Source organism: Nelumbo nucifera, chromosome 8 (assembly GCF_055504915.1).
Source record: "Nelumbo nucifera cultivar China Antique chromosome 8, China Antique-T2T, whole genome shotgun sequence".
NCBI lineage: Eukaryota > Viridiplantae > Streptophyta > Magnoliopsida > Proteales > Nelumbonaceae > Nelumbo > Nelumbo nucifera.
This window is the reverse complement of record NC_142656.1, coordinates 2041620-2063580: the sequence shown is the minus strand read 5'-3', so window position 1 is coordinate 2063580 and position 21961 is coordinate 2041620. Positions and strand designations below refer to the sequence as shown.

At 37.3% G+C, this 21961-nt stretch overlaps 2 protein-coding genes across 3 annotated transcripts; both read left to right on the top strand.

The window, feature by feature from the left end:
- Nucleotides 1-5234: 5234 nt before the first annotated feature.
- Nucleotides 5235-14431, top strand: LOC104600528 (polyadenylate-binding protein-interacting protein 7-like). The gene is made up of 6 exons (XM_010263518.3): nucleotides 5235-5618; nucleotides 6503-7374; nucleotides 9628-10075; nucleotides 10170-10240; nucleotides 12453-12568; nucleotides 13694-14431. Exons 2-6 carry the CDS (start codon nucleotides 6586-6588, stop codon nucleotides 13995-13997), a joined length of 1728 nt encoding a protein of 575 aa, XP_010261820.1. The 5' UTR covers nucleotides 5235-5618; nucleotides 6503-6585; the 3' UTR covers nucleotides 13998-14431.
- On the top strand, nucleotides 13885-20526 carry LOC104600529 (protein STRICTOSIDINE SYNTHASE-LIKE 4-like). 2 transcript variants are annotated; one of them, XM_010263521.3, is made up of 8 exons: nucleotides 13885-14023; nucleotides 14475-14531; nucleotides 17505-17865; nucleotides 17968-18180; nucleotides 18541-18608; nucleotides 18828-19064; nucleotides 19228-19360; nucleotides 20006-20526. In XM_010263521.3, the coding sequence occupies exons 2-8, from the start codon at nucleotides 14509-14511 to the stop codon at nucleotides 20276-20278; spliced, it is 1308 nt and encodes a 435-aa protein (XP_010261823.1). In that variant the 5' UTR covers nucleotides 13885-14023; nucleotides 14475-14508; the 3' UTR covers nucleotides 20279-20526. The 2 variants fall into 2 exon arrangements, with proteins under 2 accessions (XP_010261823.1, XP_010261822.1); XM_010263520.3 differs by having other exon boundaries at nucleotides 17956-18180.
- Nucleotides 20527-21961: the final 1435 nt, after the last annotated feature.

Below are 21961 nucleotides of genomic sequence, written 5' to 3'. Positions count from 1 at the left end.
GATCCAATTAATTCGAGGCTCATTATTGTCCTCTGTACCAATGAACCAACTTAGCATTTCTTTGGATCAATTGGCCATGGTAATTGTCCTAGCCTATCAAATTATGGTTTGTACTCTGCGTTTATTAAGTTTGTTGACAAAATCGTTTCCCAAGCTCAATTTCAGCTCCATCTTGTCTCAACTGGACCAGACTGCTTTCGTAAATGTTTGCTAAAAAGCTCCTCTCTACTCTCTAAGTTTATTTGTCACTACTCCCACCGACATTGTTTGGGCATTTCCTTTTACGCCTTGTTCCGTTTCATTTTGGCCATTTTCCTGTGTTTTTTTATTTCTCCCGGCAATGACTATTTTATTCTTAAAAAGAGAGAATTAGAAGGGATAATATTATTTCATCATATACTGATAATTTTTCTTCTCGATGGAAAAGTTATTTATCCACAAGGTTTTTAAAACTGAATCGGACAACAAACCAGTAAGGGTTTCAGTTCCCGGGTCAAATGGGCCGACCGTTCAAACCGAACGGATGGCCCATTCTGATAAAAGAATAAAAAATGGCCAAAACTTTTGGACGGTTCGAACGTTTTGACTGCCCTAGTCAGCGGTTTACTGACAAAATCAATGATTTTTGGCAAAATAATGGTTCTGGGGCAAAAAGGAACCAATCACCTGACCGGTTCCTTGTTTTTCCAGTCTGGTTCAGTTTTGAAAACCAAGTTCATTCACTTAGGAAATGAATACCACTTACCTAGATAAGTGAGACCTAGAAGAGTGACTCCTGTGGTTTCACTAGAATCCACGACTGACTACCATACTGGAAAATAGAACTATAGAAGTCAGAATATGTTAATTTTCTATTACACAAGAAAAAACAATTTTAATGCCCCAAGCTCCTACAATACTTATGCTAGCTAGTGGCTTAGTACTTCTTTTCCTTTTCGATTAGAGACTTTTTTTAGTACAAATTAGATCTCTTTTTGTATCAAATTAGAGAGCTTTTTAATATTTGTTCAGGTAAGTACATTTATCTTTCTGTTTTTTATTTCCCAAATAAGTAAAGTAATGATGGTTTTAGACTTCTAACCATAAAAACCCATTATAAAAATGAGGATTTTTGTTTCATTTTAGGTGTTGACAACTTTCCCCCTAGGTGATAAAGTTATTTACCCACATAGGAGATGGTATCCAGAAAAATAAAGTTCCGTTGATCCCCACATAAATCTAAAAAAATGACATGCGTTTCTTAGTCAATAAGAACCAAAATCTCATTGACCAACTTCCCTTCCTCAAAATCTAAAAAATAAAAGAAAAAAAGAATACCCCCTTATGGTTACTAAGTCCATGTACTATGGAATATATTGTTTTTAACACAGCCTATGGTTGTTTCATGTGGCCCTCTAGAGGGAGGTATCTCTTTTTTACTCTCAACTCTCAACAGAGATAGATGAAGAAAATGCAGCTTCAAACTGATTTGTCAGTAAAAGAGAAGATCTTAAAACTTCCCTGGATGAACTCCACTTGAGAGCTAAATTTCATCACCTTTCTTGATTTTGGTTTCTCTGTTTTAGTTTATATATATATCTTCCTAGGGTCGATCGCAGTTGGAATTAGAATCAAAATCCTTTGGAGTCAAAATTAAAATGATCTATTCCCATAATCTGCTTGATTTAGACAAGAATGGGAATAGAAATTGAACTCAGAAGGATGTGATTTCATTTTCAGAAGAGGGGCAAGGAATAATCATTCTATCATACGAAAGAATACCATTCCAACATGAATAAGAATGAGATTCTGATTCCGCCCAATTATATAATTGGAATCGGAATAGAACCCCTATTCTTAGAAACCAAAGAGCCTTAATTATAGTTATACATATAGACTGACGTAAACCATGTGGATTGCATTGACTGAATTCAACTAGTACTGGTACGTACCAGTACCTGCAACGAGCCAATCAAATAGCAAAAATATATCATGTTTATTAAGAGTTTACGTCAGCCCCCCACAAGGCCTACAACGTCTCACGGTACATCCCCGTTATGTATTAGGAACATGTTCCCATGATAGTATTAGAATCAATAGTGTCATCATCGGAAGACAAGGCAGGAGGTGCTGTGAAACGTTGTAGGGCGCTCCATTGTGGGGTGCAGATTTTAACTCATCTATCAATATGAATCAATGTAATCCGGGTTTGATGGTTCCCTGCCCAATCACTTGAGAATTCACATCTGTGCCCCACAAGAGGGCGTCTCACAGTACATTGCCGCTATGTATTGGGAACATCTCCTAATGATAATATCAGAACTGATGATATCATCATCGGGAATATGAATCAATGTAATTCGGGTTTGATGGTGCCCTGCCCAATCACTTGAGAATTCACATCTGCGCCCCACAAGAGAGCGTCCTACAGTACATCGCCGCTATGTATTGGGAATATCTCCTAATGATAGTATCAGAACCGATAATATCATCATCGGGAAATGCTTCCAATACACAACAGGGATGTGCTGTGGGACGTTGTGGGGCTCCCCCTTGTGGAGCGTAGATCTGAATTCATCACTTGAAGCCTTAATCCAGCTGAACTGAAAACCACCAAGTTGTCATTCATAGGACAAGACCCAACTGGTGAACTGGGGAATATTTGGTCTGCTTGGGTCAAAGATGTGGATGCTGCTCTGTCTCAAGTTGCTCCGAGCCATTCTGGGTCATTCCCCTGCCCGTTTGAAAATGGGCTCTAAAAATTGGGCCTATACCCGACCCAGGTTGCAATATGCACCCGAACTTCAACTCTTATAATTTGTACACAACACGGTCCTGGGCCAATTTTGGCCCTCATGGTAACCTTGGGCCCAACTTATTCCGTCACGGTTCATGTAATGTAACCTTGAGGCATGATTTAGTAAAGGGATTTTTTTTTATTGTTTATTTTCATGGGCCTACCCTATCTCCCAAACCCCATAACCCCCTCAACCCTGTTAAAAGGCGGGAATTAAGATCTTACCAACTGAACAAATTGCATCTAATAGTAAAGGAAGTTGAAGGTAAAAACAATTGCAGGAATGCTTACAGGAAGAGTTAGCCTTAGGGTGCAACTTGGGTCGGGTTGGGATGGGCTGAAACCCTAAACCCAAGGCCGATGTAGTCGAAATTCTTTAAGTTAGGCAACACAACATGCAACCTAAGGAAGAGTTATACTATGCATACACGTATGAACGTACACACATAATATACGCTCCACGCCCTGCTCAGCCTAAGTGAACAACCTCAACATTCAATGGGCGTAACCGCGTGACCCATCGGATCAATACCCCAATCCAGGTGCAGGCGGGATTCCCTCCGCTAACAACCAGCAAGAGGCCTTTCTAAGTTACCAACCAACTAGTTGGCACCTAAGTGCACATTTTATGTGCTGCTTCGATATTTACATTGGACCTAAATTAATCCAGATACAATTAACTGAATGCAATAGTTATTTAGCAGGCTGTGGAACCAATTATAATACTCTACATCAGTCATAAAATACATGAGAGCCACAACAGTTCAATTTCATAGTGTGGGTTCTATGTATTTTATCACTGGTGAGATTGGTTTCAGTGCTCATACCGTTGGTACAGCCTTTTACACCGTATATTAGGAATATCTCCATACCCGCAGTCTGCTATAGGGCTAAAGCGTTTATCTAATCTAATCCCGATTCAAGTGATTGGTCTGTCATATATACGGTAAAATATGTTTATGTTTAGTGTACATAGGCCTCGATGCCTGGCCTGGGCCTCTATTTCATTCTTGGAGGATTGGGCCAAGCGCTGTCTAATCTAAGCTACTCCTTGAAGTTTGTTCTGAGCCCAGATGAATCCTGATCCATGATTAATTCTTACCACTCGTTGCACTCAGAGCGTTGGAGAACAATGAAAATGGCCCACCATTCAGCGTCTCTTGTTCCTCTCGCTGGAAGGGTACCTGCATCTTCTACTTCTTGGTGGATCCAGAGGCTGTGTTATCAGTTACAGTCATTAAGGCAATGCAACAAGTGATTTAGTTCAGTCACTTCACTCGTTATAAAATAATCTGCACAATGGTGCTGAATTTAGTGAATTTTATTTATTTATTTATTTATTGCTTTGAGAGACAGTGAACCAGTGAAGAATCACTGAATTGTGGGCATTTGAGAATTTATGGAAAAATGATTGTTGTGTAACTGAAAGCTAAAGCCATTGCAAAGACCCATGGTTTGGCAATTGGCATGGGCCTGATAACTTTTCTCCTATTTGGGCTTGATACTAGCGCAGGATCTTGATTCAATGTGGACGCCCTTATGGAGGGAAGGGTTTATTTTTGTCATCATACCACGCATAAAAGTCACGACCCACCTTTCACAGGCATTTGTTTCCAACCTGATACCAATCGAATGATTCAGAGCCCTCCATCATGTGTGGGCCCTGGTGAGCGGCGAGTTTTCAAATTTCAATTAACCTCGCACTCGCCGACGTGTCCAGAGATTGGAGAAGTAGAAAAACGGTTGAATAAGCGCTGCCCACGTGTAGTCACTTCTGGACCTTAGGATTCGGATACAAACGAGATAACGTTAGAACTTAGAAGACCGTTAAAGAATATTCCTTATCCTTCCACAAATCCGACGGTTGAGGTACACCTATTATTTTCCTTCAGCAAACAAATTAATATTTTGTTGGATGCTAATCCAGCGGCTCGCCTGCCGGTTGATACTTGATAGCAGTCTTATTACAATACAAGCAAGAGAGACCGGACCAGAGAGCCAGCTGGAAAATCAATGGAAGTGACCTTTTTGGATTTGCGAATACGGTCCTGATACGGACACTCCAAACAAGGTTAGTGCATGCTTTTTTCGCACAAAAAGCGCTCTCTCTCTCTCTCTCTTTCTCTTTCTATTATATCTTGCCACGTGGAGTTCACGATCAAGTAGAGCACTGGTGCAGATTGCAGAAAAGCAATCTCTAATCGTCAGATATGACTGAGGGTGGGTCTAGATGCTAAATAATGGAATCTTCCTACTAAACGATGGGCATATTGCATAGATCAATGCTGATGCAGTGGCACTGTATCATTGTTTACCGCGTAAATCCATCCATCGAGTGTCGTACAGACTACAGAGCTCTTGTGCGAGTGCTCTTTCTAATAAAACTCGTTTTTGGAAATTTCACGAAAGAAGAGGGTAATTGATTAAAGATAAATAAAAGATGCTGGTTTATTTGAGGGTCAAGAGGGACAGAGACGGAAAGAGAAGAAGAAGAAGAAGAAGAGAGAGAGAGGAGAGAGAGAGAGGGAGGAGTCATCTAATCGAGTGGCGAAGGGTGGTTTCATATGGAGCTTCTTTTTGTGGTGGTGGTGGTAGTCGGGAAGAGGGTTTCGAAAGGAAGACCAAAATAAACCAGAGAGAAGCTTGAAATAACAGACCAAGTTCGGAAGACGAGATACGAAGTAGCCCTTCTCCTCTCTTTCTCTCTCTCTCACCCTTTATCTGCGAACATTTATTTCTCTCTCTTTATTTCCCTGCTCATCCTCTCTCTCCCCTCTCTCCCCCTTGCCTTTTTCGATGAATAGATTTGATTCGATTTCCCCTCTCCTCGACACTCGTAAAGGTATAAAGAAGCTAACCCGTTATTGAGATCTTCAAATATCTATTTGACTTTAATTTCTGTAGTGGTTTTGGTTCTTCCTATTTCGGTTGTAATTTTTCTATTCTCTTGGTTTTTCTCTTGTCTTTTCTTTGCTGGGATCTTCCGAAGCTAAATTCTTATAAGATCGAACTATTGTAATATGGGTCTTTCTTTTCTTATATCTTAGCTTTGATGCCTGCTGTTTGCTGGAGTAGTTTAAGGGATGCCAATAAAACGAACGGCTTTATATCTGATATTGATGCCATAACTAGGGTTTTTCGTTTTGGGTTTGCGAGAAGGTTGCAAATGCTTTTGTTCATTTGTTTTGTTGGTGAAAATTGATAAAGTTTTATGTTGTCCATGTCGATATTATTGTTTTGTCAATTTGGTCTTATTAAGCTTTGATGCGTCTAAAATTCAGTGTTCTACTGCCTTGGATGTTTCCGTTGCTTCTTTTTACATTTTCGTGTTACCTTATTTCTTCTTATCAACGATTTACATATCATTTTTCGTTTCTATATATGTCATGTCATGAACTCTATATATTTAAACAAACTTCCATTTTCTGTTCAGGTCAGTGTCGTTGTTTATATGTGGTTCTTTGCAGTTCCATTAATTATCCCTTTGATATCTGTCTCCTATTGTTGGTTGTATATTTTATCTATTTATTTCAAAAACCTAGTAGTGTGCAAACTTATAAGGTAGACACTAAAGGTATGGAGATTTCCCTATGAATTAGACCTCCCTTTATTGTTTGCTCGTTTGCACATGACATTCTTAAGTATGGAATTTTGGAGTCTACTTTTCCTTCTATTTGCCTCCTCTGCCGGTTTGATGTATTTTATTCTTCAATTCTTGTCTTGCAGGGTTTGGGTGATACTCGCTCAAAATTTCATTTTCCTTTTTCTAGTCTTTTACATGTACTGTGTCATTTTATTTGTTTCAAGTAATGATGAGCTTGTCCAGAAAGGGTATCTCAAACAACGACCCAAAGCTGAATTCTCCAAGTAAGAAGACAACTTTGAATCCAAATGCAGCAGAGTTCATTCCTTGCGCCCTTAGAACCTCATCTGGAACCACCAGCATTTCAGGTGTCACATCGGGGCTAGTTGGTTCTGGAACATCTGGAAAAGCAGCACTAGATCGGTCAGAATCTAATGTATCAAATAATTCTGATGACGAGGCCCACCGGTATTGGCGCCACCAGCTCCCTGATGATATCACTCCTGACTTTAAGTTCATGGGCGCAGATGATTTACAAGGACCCCGGAGCCTCTCGCTTGCAGGTTTGTCCTTAGATGATGCTGGGGATGCTTCAAGGTTTTCTGCATCTATGGGCAATGGACGGATATTGAGCAAGCAACAAGAATTATCTTCTCATGGCATTGATGGTGATGTCATGATTGAGAAGATGAGATTTTCAGTTCCATCTTATAGAGAAAATCGGTCTTCAGCTGCTTTCATGAATCTACCAACTGATATTTGGCACAAGCAGTTTATGAATGGTGATCAGCATGTCAGCAGTGAAGGGGAGGGTTTTCCCTACAATGGAAATTCTGGCCCTGGATTTGTAAATGATATGTTAGGTGAGCAATTGGTTTTGGATGATACCAACATAAACCCTGTGGAGTATTTGGCTTCCCAGTTCCCTGGTTTTGCTGCTGAAAGCCTTGCAGAAGTCTATTGTGCAAATGGATATGATTTGAATCTGACCATTGAGATGCTCACTCAACTTGAGGTATGCTGATTTCTTCCTACCTGGCCTATCCTTTATCAAGGCAAGGATGCATGCTTCTCTCTTGGAATGTCTAGACACTTAAGGAATTACATGCTACATTCTGAAGACCCATTACCCATCTGGGGCCCCATAATTTTCCATCTCTCCCATATAAGGATAGGTTTAGGCCCTTTCTTAGGTGGGAACCACCCAATTATGGGTTCTGAGTCTTCTGAGATTCTGAATATCATAGTTGTCAATGCACCAAGGAGATGCTAGGCTAGGCAACGAGGAGTTGCCTAAGTAGAGATGGCAATTTTCCCCATTCTTGTCAGGTGCTAACTTCCCCAACCCAATGGGGTTAGGGGTGGAGATTGCCTTGGTAGGGGTGGAACTAGGCAGGGATGGGGCTGGGCAGTGAATTCCCTGTCCTGCCTGACCCCAATTATATATTAAATATGTACATATATAATATTATTTATATTGAAATATATTTAAAATATTTTTTATTTAAAACATCTCTTATTTTAAGTAAAATCTATTTTTAAAATAATTTTATTTAAAAATTCTGGGGATTCAGGTCCTCAACAGGGAACCTGTCTCTGTCAGGGATAAGGGATGGAGGGTTGTTTTTATCCCCAATGAGGATAATATATTCCCTAACCTTAACCCGCCCCATTGCCATTCCTATGCCTAAGTGTCATCTAAGTGAGGGGTTTTTCTTTCTTTTTCTTTTATTTTCTTTTATGTTTGTGTGTGTGGTGGTAGGGGATCTAAATCCTAGGCTAGTTCCATAGGCTTCCTAGCAATGGGTTATTTAGAAAAGTCCTGGTTCAGAAAAGCATTGTTAAAGGATCAAATATATACCTCACAGCTTACATTGAAGTGCTATCTCAATTCTTAACAGTCTGAAGGACTATTGGTTTGACATCACAGTCATGCTTAAAGAATGAAGACAGAATTAAAGAGAAGAAATGTTCAGCATGGTTCATTCTTTAAACCAATTAATAAAATCTGTTGCCTTTTACTGATAAAAAAATGAGTAAACAATAACAAATGGTATGGCTTTAGTTATTCATTAATCATTAATAAGGATTTTATATGTTCCCTGTCCCTGAATGAGGCCTGTGTATCAGTATTGCTTCATGTCTTGGTACAAAGTTCAATTCCTTGACAAGATGAGGCAAGGCATAGGCCACAATATGTATGTCCTGCCGAGGCTTAGGCTTCTGAGTACTTGGAGCCTTTTTGAACCATGGATAATTAGTAATTTTTCTTTGATGTTATGATTTTCAAGGTTGAATATGTGGCTACATGTCCTATCCCTTGCTTTTTCCTCTAAACTTCTCCATTATTTTTGCTACAACGAGGAGATTTGGTTTTAAATTTGTAATAATAAGTGCATGCACATAAATGTTCTTTTATTTTTATGTTTCTTATTAAGTCATTTATGTGAGAGTAGCCAGAAGTCAGATATACATGAATGTATATTACCACCCTCATGTGGTTATTCAAAAATTGTATCTGATGGACCCAATTAGGTTAACTAGCTTGGAGATAGGTCCATCTGTTGCATTGTTTCATGAAATTGGTACAAACTCAATGTTGGGGACAGACTAGATCATAGTTTTCGAGGCGCCAAGGCGAGGCTAGGTGACAGGGGGGTGCCTTGTCGCCTAGGCGATGGATCTTTTTAAGTAAAAACATGTATCCTAGGGTATTTCCCTAGGTTCCATAATCATATTTCCTTAATAAATATCCATAATTTTCACAAGTATAAACTTAATGTTAAAGTATAAAAAATCAACATATTCCAACATATTCATGAGAAGAAAAAGAAGAAATAAAAGAAAATTAAAAAAATATAGGGGCTGAACCCCTATTTCTGTTATAGGAAAAGAAGAAAAGAAGAAAAGAAGAAAATGTGTTGATTGGACAACATTTTATGTTCTTCCTTATTGATTCTGGTTTTGAAGCCTTTGAGGGTTCAATACAGCATTTAGCAATGTTTATGTTGATATATAAACACACAAAATGAATATTTTAGTTTAAAAATGTCTATTTTATAATTATAACCTCAAAAATTAAGAATATAAAGGTTTTTTATAACACACTATAGAAAACTTCTTGGCGATTACGCCTAGGTGTCCACCTAGGTGTCGCCTTGACAACTATAGAAAATTCTGCAAAAATTTTCTGCTTTATCTTCCTTAATAGCCATATAGTCCATTGAAGCTTTGATCCTTGCTAAATACATTTCATTTGCTATTGTAGTTTCAAGTAGACAATGACTTGAATCAGAATCTTAGTTCCAAGACCCTCTTATCTCAAAACTTGAGTGTGCTGGACTTCCCTGTGCTTTCGGCAACAGATGGTCAAAATGGACCATTGAAGTATTCTGGAGGAGACATTCAACAAACTTCCAATCCACTACAATCATCTGGTGAGGATGGTATCCTTTTCTTCAAGTCCAACTATTCTTCTCCATCTAGGGGTGCTATAGATTTCGCCTCAGCCATCAGAAAACTGGCATCTCAGGAGTTTGGTCAATGGAAGTATGAGGGAAATGGTTCTACAGATGCTAGTGCTGGCTCCAGTAAAAGTTCTATCTTATCAAGCTCCTACAGTGGAGGGCATGGGAGATCCATTTATGGTGCTAAGATGCAAAATCATGGTACAGTTCAGACATCTCCCATTTGGCTTGAGACTGGAGAGGCAGTGGGTAATATTCCTCAATTAGTTATTTCATTACATGTTTGATGGGGATATTTCCCCTTTCAACATTTTTATCTGCTTTAACAATGTTGAGATGGCAGAAAATATGTATTCGGAGCTGAGGGGGGAAGCCCGTGATCATGCACGCCTTCAAAATGCATGCTTTGAACAGGTACTGAGACTTGAAAGTTCCTCTGCGTATTTGCTATAGTAGAGGCTGTCCACTTCTGGGTAGATTCTCTGAATTTGTAATAATGTCAAAAACCTGCATATACATGCTGGCATTGGAAACAGAGTCCCTTTTTAGATGCAGTGGTTGAGGAGAAACCCTTTAACTGATTCTTTTGAAGATAGTAGAATGATCAATGACGACAAGTGTTATCCAGGTTCATAGGAATTAGGTCATATACATTCAGATAGACAATTCACTGTTTTTAGACTTGAGACGGATATTTATGAGATATGCATTCAAAGACATTGGTATCATGCTATAAGAATCATGTGCTAGTAAGCTGTGAATTGAGTCAATTGACACATGATTTTTTAACAGGTAATGAAGTAATTTATATAAATAGAAAACCAAGCATATGCATTAATTAGTTAATGGTTGGAAAAAGAAATACTAACAAATACATCTTAGTAGTGAAATAGCAAAGTGGAGCATTGCAAACTGCATATGCATTAATTAGTTAATGGTTGGAAAAAGAAATACTAACAAATACATCTTAGTAGTGAAATAGCAAAGTGGAGCATTGCAAACTGATATGTGGTAGGGGTGCAAGTTGGACCAGGTTAGTCAGCTTGAGGTCCAACTCTAACCCAACCTTTATGACTTCAAGTTGGAATGGGATTGGGCTAGCCTAATTTCTTGACTTCTTTATGTTAAAAATGTTTTTATCTCTTAGACTTAAAATTAGTAGATTTGTTTTAGCTGGCTTCAACATTATTATATGTACAGGGACAAAGTTATGGTGCTTTAGTAGTACTATACTTGGGTTACCATAGAAAGTTTTTGCTTTTAAACTTAAAATTGTTGATACATATACATAGATAAATAATTTTTGCATGCATATTTGCATATATCTATATATATATACACGAATATGTATATAATGTTTATACATATTATCAAAAAAAAATATGAAGATATCTCGGGTTTGGGTTGGATTGGGTTACTCAATTCCTCAACCCAAATCTAATCCAGTCCAACCTGACTTTTTCCAGGTTGGTTTCAGTATAATCCAGTCAAAGTTGCACCACTAATATTTGGTTATCCCATTTACTTCTGATTCATTTTGAAGCTAAACAAATCTCTATAAAACTAGTGCAATGCCACAAAGTTAAATATAAAACGAGTGTTTTTTTGCTGCAAAATACAAAATATATAAAAATATTTTGTGGCATTCAAAATACAAAATAAATAGATAAAAATATATCTCTATAAATCTCAAATCCCACTTAATCCTAAAGAAGTTAAAATTAAAGTTCTAAAAAGGGTCATATATTGGATTGGATCTTAGTGGGTCAAATCAAATGATACCTGCATTCGATCTAATTAGTAAACAGACCAGACTTTCAAATCTAATTTGATCCAATCATGGTTAAATGGATATCTGATTCCAACTTAAATGAATCTTGTTCAAATTCAACTTGGATTAAATCTGATCCATTGGGAGCCCTAGATTTTTATCAATGGAGGAAACTCCTACCTGAAATATCTGTCTGGGGAAGTCCCACAAAGTTGTTTGGCTTTTAAGTCAGTTTTGAGCAAAGATAGGTTCTTTTCAAGTTGATTGGATTTGGTTACCACCTAAAAATGTTATTCTTGATTCATCTGAAGGATTATTTATGTGATCATTGGAGTTTCAACTATTATAGAAGTGCAATTTATACTTAATTACATGCCCCTTCTCTAAGTTCCGGTTTCACCCTAGTCAATTGAATTCATGCCCCTTTTCAGTTGACATGTTCCTTCATTCTAATCAATGTTTTCTTTTCTTGTAAAAACAATGTTCATACTTTGTCATTCAATCTCTGCTGCACCAATTCAATGCGATTACTTGAGTCAATCATTCAAGCTTTTGAACATGGAGCCAGAGGAAAACCATCCAGTGATATGCTGCAGTAGCACTGTTTTAGTCTAGTTGGCAGCCCTATTGCCATCATTTGGTTCAATACATGCAGGGTGGGCATCTTTTTGACCAATTGTTGAGGATAGGGATGATGCTTACTGCTTTTAATGCTGTATGCAGTAGCTTCTGAAGTGCAATTTCAAAAGTACCATTTGCTGATTTGAGATTACTCTTTACATTCTCTTCATTATTAATATCCTGGCCTCTCGGATGCATTATGTTTATCCTAATGAAGGATGCCCTATATAACAGGCACGGCAAGCACATCTCATAGGCAACAAGGCTCTAGTGAAAGGACAGCTGCATAATAACATGCATATGAAAGCTGCTCATGGGAAAGCTCAGGAATCATCAATTTATCATCAGAGGTTTGTGTGTTCCTAACAAGTTAATTTGCAAGATTCTGTTATAATCAGAGAATTTTTCGGTTTTTTTGTGAGTGAAAAAAAAGGCTTTCTGTTTGCTGGGTGTGCATTAGTATCTTATTATTTAATCTTTTAAACCATATTTTATTCTTTCTATCATGGACACATGCATGCATGTATGTGTGTGTATATGAATCTGCTCAGTTCTTACTTGAAAATAATACATAGTGAAACTGAAAAGGATGAAAGGAAATTGCTTAATAAAAAATGTAAATGTCCTAATTCTAGTAAAATTCAGGTTGGAACAATGTCAAACAAATATATAATGTTGGGTAGTTATGGCGTCCATAACTGTGTTTGTACATGGGCTTACAGTTCTGTTTTTTCTGTGGGAGTGTGTCTTCTTTTTTGTGATGAATGAAGATAAAGTTCCCATCCAACAATTTCTAACCTAAGGGTCAAACACAGCTATCCACATAAAGGACGAGCTTCCATGGCATTAGTCTTTTATGATCTGTTCTTCCACATTATGAGCCAGATATTGTTCTTAATGTTAGAACCTGGGTGATGGTCCAGTGGTTTGGCATCCATCTGATACCAAATTTCTTGATAATACTACAGTAACTGAATTATTGTAGAAAGGGCCAACATCATGTATCATATGAATGGAATGTTCCCTTGTTTTATACCTGTCGCTATGTCAGTATTTTATTCCTTTCTTGCCAGTATTTCTTCATTGTTCCATATTAAATTTGGGCTGATTTGTCAATTCATTACATTACCATAAAAAAGGAATTTCAGGTGACAATCTCAAATGCATTAATTTTTACTTTATACTGTCTTGAAATGGTTAGCTTTTGTAAATTAATCTTTGAGCATATCATTCCATTTTCACACACACACATTCCTATGGAACATAATGCCGTTGTAGGTTTACTGTTTACATATTCTTGATAAGGGGCAAAATAATGAACATGCTGTAGGCTTTTGAATATGATGGTGTTTTTGTATGATATTGAAATCTAGAAGTTTCTGCATTCTTGTTGGGTGCACTAGATAAATGAAGTTGTTTATGTGTACTACCGGAACCTTTAAGTATGATGGTTGTGCTGGTTAACTGTTCTGCAGGAACCCAATTGCTCCGGAGCTGCAGGGCTATGGAAGGGGACAAGAGCAATTGATAGACCTTCATGGACTTAATGTCAATGAAGCTATTCGTATGCTGAAGCATGAGCTAAACATCTTAAGGACCTTAGCCAAATCTTCCCAGCAGCGCCTGCAGGTATATATTAGTGTTGGTACAGGCCACCACACCAAGGGTTCCCGAACTCCAGCTAAGCTGCCAGTTGCTGTGGAGCAGTATCTGCTTGAAGAGGAGCGCCTCGATTGTACTCAGCCACAGCCAGGGCTGCTGCGGGTTGTGATATATTGATTCAGATACGTGACACACTTTTTAAGGTATAGGAGTTTTTGACATAGTCAGGATCCAACAAACCATCATTACCAATTGTATGTGTATACTTGAGGAACTAGAAGAGAGATAGGGATATCAAGGCCTGAAAAGAGAAAAAAAAAGGGATAAAGGAAGAAAAGGAAAAAAAAGAGTACATGTATCATTAGGGTTTAACAGGTAACAAGGTGTCACATTTTGCAAGTTTTAAAAGGGGGCTTCACCAGATTTCGTCACTGTTATTTTTTCACGTGTTCTTGTATCGTAATTTTATTTTTGATTAAATTCCTTTTTACCCCTCATCTGTAACAGAAAGTGATGTACATTTCATCTAGTCTGGGAATCTGTGTAACAATAGAAATCTTGATCCCAAATTCGTAGATACATAATGGAAATTTTGGTCCTCTTAATTTTCATTTATGCCTCTTTTTAACTTTGGTCTCATGCCTGTTTCAACAGGACAAGGAGGCAATCGTTCATCTGTTTGATTCAGATGGTTTGTGCAGGAAAAAAAAGGTAATTTGTTTTCAATCTTTTGAAGTTTAAATATAAAAAAGAAAAAAGAACATAAATTATAGTTGCTACTTGCTAGATATATAGTGGAACCATCTTGCGCTGAGCTGCTGGTCCAAACTGCAAAATTCCTAGTCTTAATGCGTATAGGCTAGCACCGTCGGCCAATGGCTCAATGGTCAAAGCTTTTTTTACTACAATTAAAATGAGAAAAGTAGGATGCACATGGCTGTTCGGTGCAACACATTCTGTAGTATCGATGAATCGTCGCTTGTTAAAGTTAACAGACTTAAATAACAACCCTTTTAAACCAGTGAAAGGATAACAATGCCCGTCCACGTGTGACAGGACTGTTAATGGAAAATTCCCGATTAGGATAGATTAGTATAGGCAAGGATTTGAGACTGTTAATTTTTTATCAATGTTTGGATGGTTGATAAAGAAAATTAGATGACACTCAAGGACATTTATGTTTTTTTCAAATGCTACTTAACAGCTGGTTAACAACTAATAAGAGTAGGTACTAGATTGTCATGTTTTAAAAGTTTGGGTATTGAATTATCACATTTTAAAGTTCAGGGACCAAAGTGACACTAGACCCAAAGTAAAGGGTACAAATCGGGAAATTTCCTTTTTAAAAGTACACCTCAAACATTCCATATACTAGAAAAGCTCCTGAAATTTCCTTATTTTTTCAGGACTTATCAAAATGTTTATCATGATCTTTGGACAAAAAAACAAAACAAAACAATGATTCTAATGGTGATAATGATGGAAGTTGAATGCGTACTTACATTTCAGTGTTACACAAATACTTAGGGGTATTCAACAACATGATTTTGTTTTTGAAAAAAAATAAATAAATAAATAACTATCACATCAGTAAAATTATATTGTTTTTGTTGATACGGCAATCCTTTTTTGTTTTAAAAACAATACTATGTTATCGAACACCCCCTTAACATATGTAAATTCAGGATAAATCTATTATGCAAGCCCCACCCCCTTCATGAATTTTATTGAATACCACTATAATTTTTTTTATAGTAGTATAGTGGAATTCATGAATTAATATCCACCATCATTTAATAAAATTAATATACCAAAATAACCCTTCCCTTTTTAAACCAGTACAAAGACAAAAATATACCCCTATCAACTTGAAGGTGTCAATTTACTGGTTGCACTACTGTCTTAACAGTCCAGTAACCAATTACAAGTGAACAAGCCAGATTTTGAGTTCGAATCTGCTCCTCACAGAACATGCCTCACACCATCTTTACAGTGCATCAAAGCCATATATTGGAAACATCTTCCCGTGAATGTTTTTTGAGTTCGAATCTTCTCACAGAGCATGCCTCACACCATCTTTACAGTGCATCACAACCATATATTGAAAACATCTTCCCGTGAATGATAATATTATATATAGGAGTTGTTTTCAATGCACTAAATATGTATTTTATAGGACCCACTAAGTATGTGGGTGTGTGATACACATGAGTCCAAAGTCCGAATTGGCTGGAAACAAAATCATGCATACCTAATTCATCAGTGTTCAATACAAATGGGGCCAGATGGGGCTGCAGTGAATAATGCATGATAGGTAATCCAACCGGTGCGCATGATTTTATTTCCAATTCATCCTGATCCATAACTAGTGTGTGGGTCCCATGTATACAAAACAATTTTTTTTTTTCTTTTTTGATAGTTTAGGAAGAATCATTCCCCAAGAGGGGAAATCTACCCCAAGCATGCTCTTAGCAAATATAGGCCGGCCTATTACAACTTGTCTCTGCGCACAAGAGTTATTCTTGTTTGCAAACCAATCAGCTGTAGTTTTAGGGTGCATTTGGCATTTCTTATTTTAAGGACTTATTGGTCAGGGCAAAGCCCATTCAAGCAGCTTTTAATGCCTTGCATCGAGAATATCTCCATACTTTTGTGTTTTATTTTATGGAGGGATATTCCCAATGCAAGGTTACAAAAGACTATTGGAATGATATATGCACGGATTTGTCTAACATAAGTTAATTAAAAACTCAATTTTCATAATGACATTTTAATTGCAAAAAAGAGATAAATCCTTAAAATAAAAAATGCTAAATGTAGGATGCAGCCTTGGCCTCCCTACAAACATGATTGTAGTCAATGGTCAGGAAGCAATGGTATATTCACATGCAATTCACTTGTTATTGATTAAGTAACCCATTATTTATACAAACATCTAACCCACATGACAAGATATTAAAGATTGGGCCACAGTAGAACATATCATACACGGTTTTAACACCATTAATAGGGTGTTTAGTTTTGTTGGCATTTGTTCAATAAACGCTGCCACATAGGTGCCACTTCAGTAGTTTCTCTCTCTTACTCTTCCTAATGCATCAAGAATGATAAAAGTGGACTTAGGTTTTTGTGCACGTCAACCGTTTGTGGAAGTTATTTTTTAAAGCTTCCACAAATGGTCAGACGTTTTTTCACTATTAAGCTGATGTAGAGCCTATTTGTCATAAATGCTTATAATTATTACCTTTTTTAGTTTTACCATTAAATATAATACAAATTTTAAATGAAAAACACTAAAAGAAACCAAACACATACTAAGACGCTAGCTGATTTTTCTTTCTTAACTTTGTCGCCTTCGTTTTTGTCCATCACTTGATGCCCTCGTCACTTGTCAGTTCACATCGAGTCTATTTTCCTTCCAAGAAAATAAACTAAAACAAAAATCAAAACACTTGCATCCTCACAATTCTTGTTTCACTCCACTTCTAATCCTAAATGCATGGCATAGGATCCCCGATTCATTTTCACTTTTTCACCACCAGCCCCTATCGTATACACAAGAAAATGTGTCATGACAATATATTTTGGACGAGAGTATTTCTTTGGCTGTTGAAAACGAACTTTTTTTGTTGTCTTTGAATATGACACGTCAATTCATTTGATTCTTTTTTTTTTGGATTGTAGGCGTAAGGGCAACTTTTGGGCCCTAATATCATGCTCTTTAACGTTCGCAACAGCCAAAGTAAAGTTAATTTCCACAACTAGCTTCTTGTTGTTGTTGTGGAGAGTGGTGAGTGCTGGTTGTGGTGGTGGTGGTGGTGATGATGATGATGAGATACTGAGATCTATGACGATGCCTACCCCACCTGCAGCGCGTCAACTAGAAGCTTTCTTATCGGCTTCTAGAACTAGAAGCTTTCTTTTGGCTTGCTTACTTGCTTTTCTAGTTAAAATTTTCTTCTTCTCACCCATTTCTCCTGAACCTCTCGGGTTTCCTCCTCTTGGGTCGGAGTTCATCAATTTCCCTTCCAACAATGTGTTACAGGTCTGTACCACTGATCACTAACCATTCTTTTTTTTTCACCAACTAGCTTTGTATATGATTGCCCAATAATATATCTCATGAGCAACTTAGTTTGTTTCTCAGAGAATTGTTAAAGTTGGAGAAGGATATGTAGAAGGGCCAGAAGATATATGTGTGGATAAAGAAGGTACCATCTATACAGCTACCAGGGACGGTTGGGTTAAAAAACTGCACAGAAATGGTTCCTGGGAAAACTGGAAGTTCATTGGCGGCCACTCTTTGCTCGGTGTTGCCACTTCTTCAACTGGTCATATTCTCCTTTGCGACGCTGATAAGGTGGGGATTTTCTATAACAACTGTCCTTAATTAATTTAAGCCATCATTAGGTGAGGTCTCTGAATAGATTTTCATTCTATAGCATGCCTCTTCTCACAAAGTCCATGAATGAAACGAGTTCCGTTGTAATTTGATTAAATACAATGAGAATAATTGGATGAAGATCAAATACTAAACTGCTTAATTAAATAAGTTCTGATAACATATCATTGAATATAAAATCCTTTAATCAAACAAACTCTGATACTATGTTGAATAAAGAAAAGAAGGAAACCCACATAACTTTTTTTCATAAGTAGAGCTCTTCCTCTAATTAACTAACTGTTTAAGATATTACTATATATGCATCACTATTCACAGGGGTTGCTGAGGGTTGGTGAAGACGGCGTGGCAATACTTGCTTCGCATGTTAATGGTTCAAAAATAAGGTAACGATGTCAGAAGTTCATAACTTATGCCTATTGTATTCCATATATATCTGCTGAATATCACAGCCTGGATCATCATCAGATGAAATTCAACACTACCTGATCTGGTCTTTGTTGAAACATCTTGTGTAGACAGATAACAACATCTTGTTTTAACAGATCTCAACTCAAAATCTAAACACATCTTGCATTTCTAAAATTAGATAAGATGTGTTACAGGTTTGTAGACGATGTAATCGAATCATCAGACGGCACCGTGTACTTCAGCGATGCAAGCACAAAATTCGGATTTGATGTATGGCATCTCGATTTGCTGGAAGCCAAACCCCACGGCCGACTTCTCAAATACGATCCCTCCACCAAGGAGACAACGATAGTGCTCGACAATCTAAGATTTGCCAATGGCGTCGCTCTCTCAAAAGACCAAGACTTCTTAGTAGTTTGCGAGACATGGAAGTAAGGGAGAGTCAATCAATGATAATGGTCGTGTTAAAGTTAAACATGTGAAATGGTGTTAGACCACATATCGGGTTAAAAGAATTATATATACATACATATACCTTCTTTTGCTAGATTTTATTGATGACTACTTTTTCTTCATGCATGGATAATGGGTCAGATTCCGGTGTCTGAAACATTGGTTAAAGGGGGAGATGAAAGGGAAGACGGAGATTTTTGTCGACAAACTTCCGGGAGGACCTGATAATATTAATCTTGCACCAGATGGATCTTTTTGGATTGCCGTGCTCGAGGTATTTATTTCTATTAAATTAATTGTTTTATATTTCCAAATAAATTGATCGTGGACTGGTCACTCACCTCACTCCGTCCATCTTTTTCTTTGAACTAATGAGAGCAAAGATGGAACCCACAACCACAATCAGTAACTAATCTGGAGCTGGAGACCCACAATCTGTTCTAGTTACCATTCAATGGAACCCACCTTCTGGATTAATTGGGACGAAAATCAGCCTATAACTTTATCTAAATATCTGATTTTAAAGCTGGGGCTTGATCGAACAGCTTTTCAAATGTCCAGTTAAAACAGTGGAAGCTCTAAAAATGATGCATTGATCAGATGGTCCAAAGATTTCTGGCTATGCTGATTAGGCCGGCTCCTAATATTTTGATGTCTCTGCCATCAGGCCCCAAATACAGCATCATCATCAGCTTGTTCTGTCTCTTAGACAACAACTCGAAAAACCAGCAAGACAATGGCATTAGTATTACTTCTTATAGCGTTGGCGCCTCGATGGCCATCTGTCTATATCTGGTAGACACAGGACGGAGCCAGGGGTGGTGAAGGCCGGGGAGCCATGAAAGACATAGACGAGCTTTCATGGTTGTATTTTTTTTTTTCTGAAACTATGATTTTTTTTTTTGTTATTTTTTGGCAGTTAAGGAATAATCCGGTGTTAGAGTTGATCAACAAGTCGAAACTAGCCAAACGCTTCGTGGCAAATTTTCCGAAGCTGAAAAGCAACATAATCGCCAGTATCATGAGAAAAGCGACAGTGATGAATGTGGGAATCGACGGTAACGTGATCAAGATGTTGGACGATTCGAGTGGAGAGGTTATGTCCTTCGTCACTTCGGCGATGGAGTTTGAAAAGCAACTCTACGTGGGTAGTCTTAGCTCCAACTTCATCGGCAAATTAAAGTTGATTTAGAATCTCTCAGCCAGCATCATCATCATCTACGCTCTACCTGGCTTATGTCCGTAAAACACAAAACAGAGAGCTGCAGAGTTCTAGTACCTACCTGACGCCAATCAAATTCTTGGGGAACTTTTATTGATTAGTGATCGTGCGTATGGCATTAGTACTCAGTACTCAATATAAGGATATATTTGAAGAATGTAGGTCGTTACTAGAAATAGGGTTTCCCTTGAAAATAAAAAAGTAATGTTGCAAACAAACGAGGCTATTTTCACTAATATTGAATTAAGAAAAAGCAAAGTTTTAAAAGGAAAATGGCAGAGGCGAGGCATAATCCTCGATAAGCTTCAAAGTATAAATATAATATTTTATTTTATGCATAAAAATACATTGTATGTATATGGATACAATTTATAGTAATGTTTATATTTATATTCATACTTATTTGTCTTGAAATAAATCATATGTTTTGGACATTTTATTTTTTACTTTGTTTAATGTGATGTATACCAACAAAGTTCAAATGGTGTAAATTAATATAAATACTAAATGTTATATAAAATATTGATATACATTGAAAAGTGAAAACATACTTTCAATTTCAAAAACCTACTGGGAAATGTGAATACATATATAGGGCGCAGCTGATGATAGATTCCAACTTCCAAGTGGATCTTGATGTTTAATAGGACATAAGATATAGAGCACTTTGATTAGGTTGTTGCAACTTACTATATTATGTTTTTAAACCAAGTACAAGTCTTTAGAAAGGAAGCTAAATGCTTTTTTTTTTTTTTAGTAAAACAGGTAAATTTGGGAACTTCCCAAGCCTTTTCCCAAAAGTTTTCAAGTCAAATGAAGGTAATCTGAATGGCTTTCAATCACCCATATCAAGATCATATTATCACAGAATATTGGTCCATATTGATGGACATATATTATATTATCACAGAATAAAAATATTTATTGGTCCATATTGGTCCATGGACGTGTATTTTGGCCTGTATCAATGTACAGTCATGGAAACGGTGAATCTCTCTATATAAGACATCGGGATTTACCCAGTGTTGGTCCAATTATCTTGGGTCTTGAGAGGGGAAGACTGGATTCAGTCCTAACCTTTGGCATTTTTTGCACAAAATGGCCGCTGTCAGACTCAAACCTGTTTTCTCACACTAGCCAACAAAAGGGGAATGGCAACAGCAACTCCAAAATATATCACTATACTTGGTAATAGGTGACTGGCCTCTCAACAGCAAGAAATCAGGGATGAGTCCAATGTAATCCTAGTAGGGATCATATTATAAAGCTCAAGTTTGATGGTCGCTGTATTGGTAATCCCTTCAGGAATAGGTGGACTGTTTAGAGATGCACATGGCATCATAGTAGTGTTATTTTCAGGACCAGCTGGCTACAAGCACATGACTCAATAAGGGAGGTATTAGCAGCATTGCAAGGATTGAAAGTGTAAAAGTTATTAAATAGTAGAGGTATCCCCAAATTTCATTTAAGCAAGAATGGCAGGGGTAGAACCCCAAAGCTTACAGAGGAGGGATTCTATCACTATAAAGTTCTTCCAGAAATACACCCTATTTGGCTAAACCATCTGCTATGTGATTTAGATCCCTAGGAATCCAAGTTAGTCTTGCATTTAGGTAAAAAGGACATCTTTTAGTTAAAAAAAAATTTAATTAA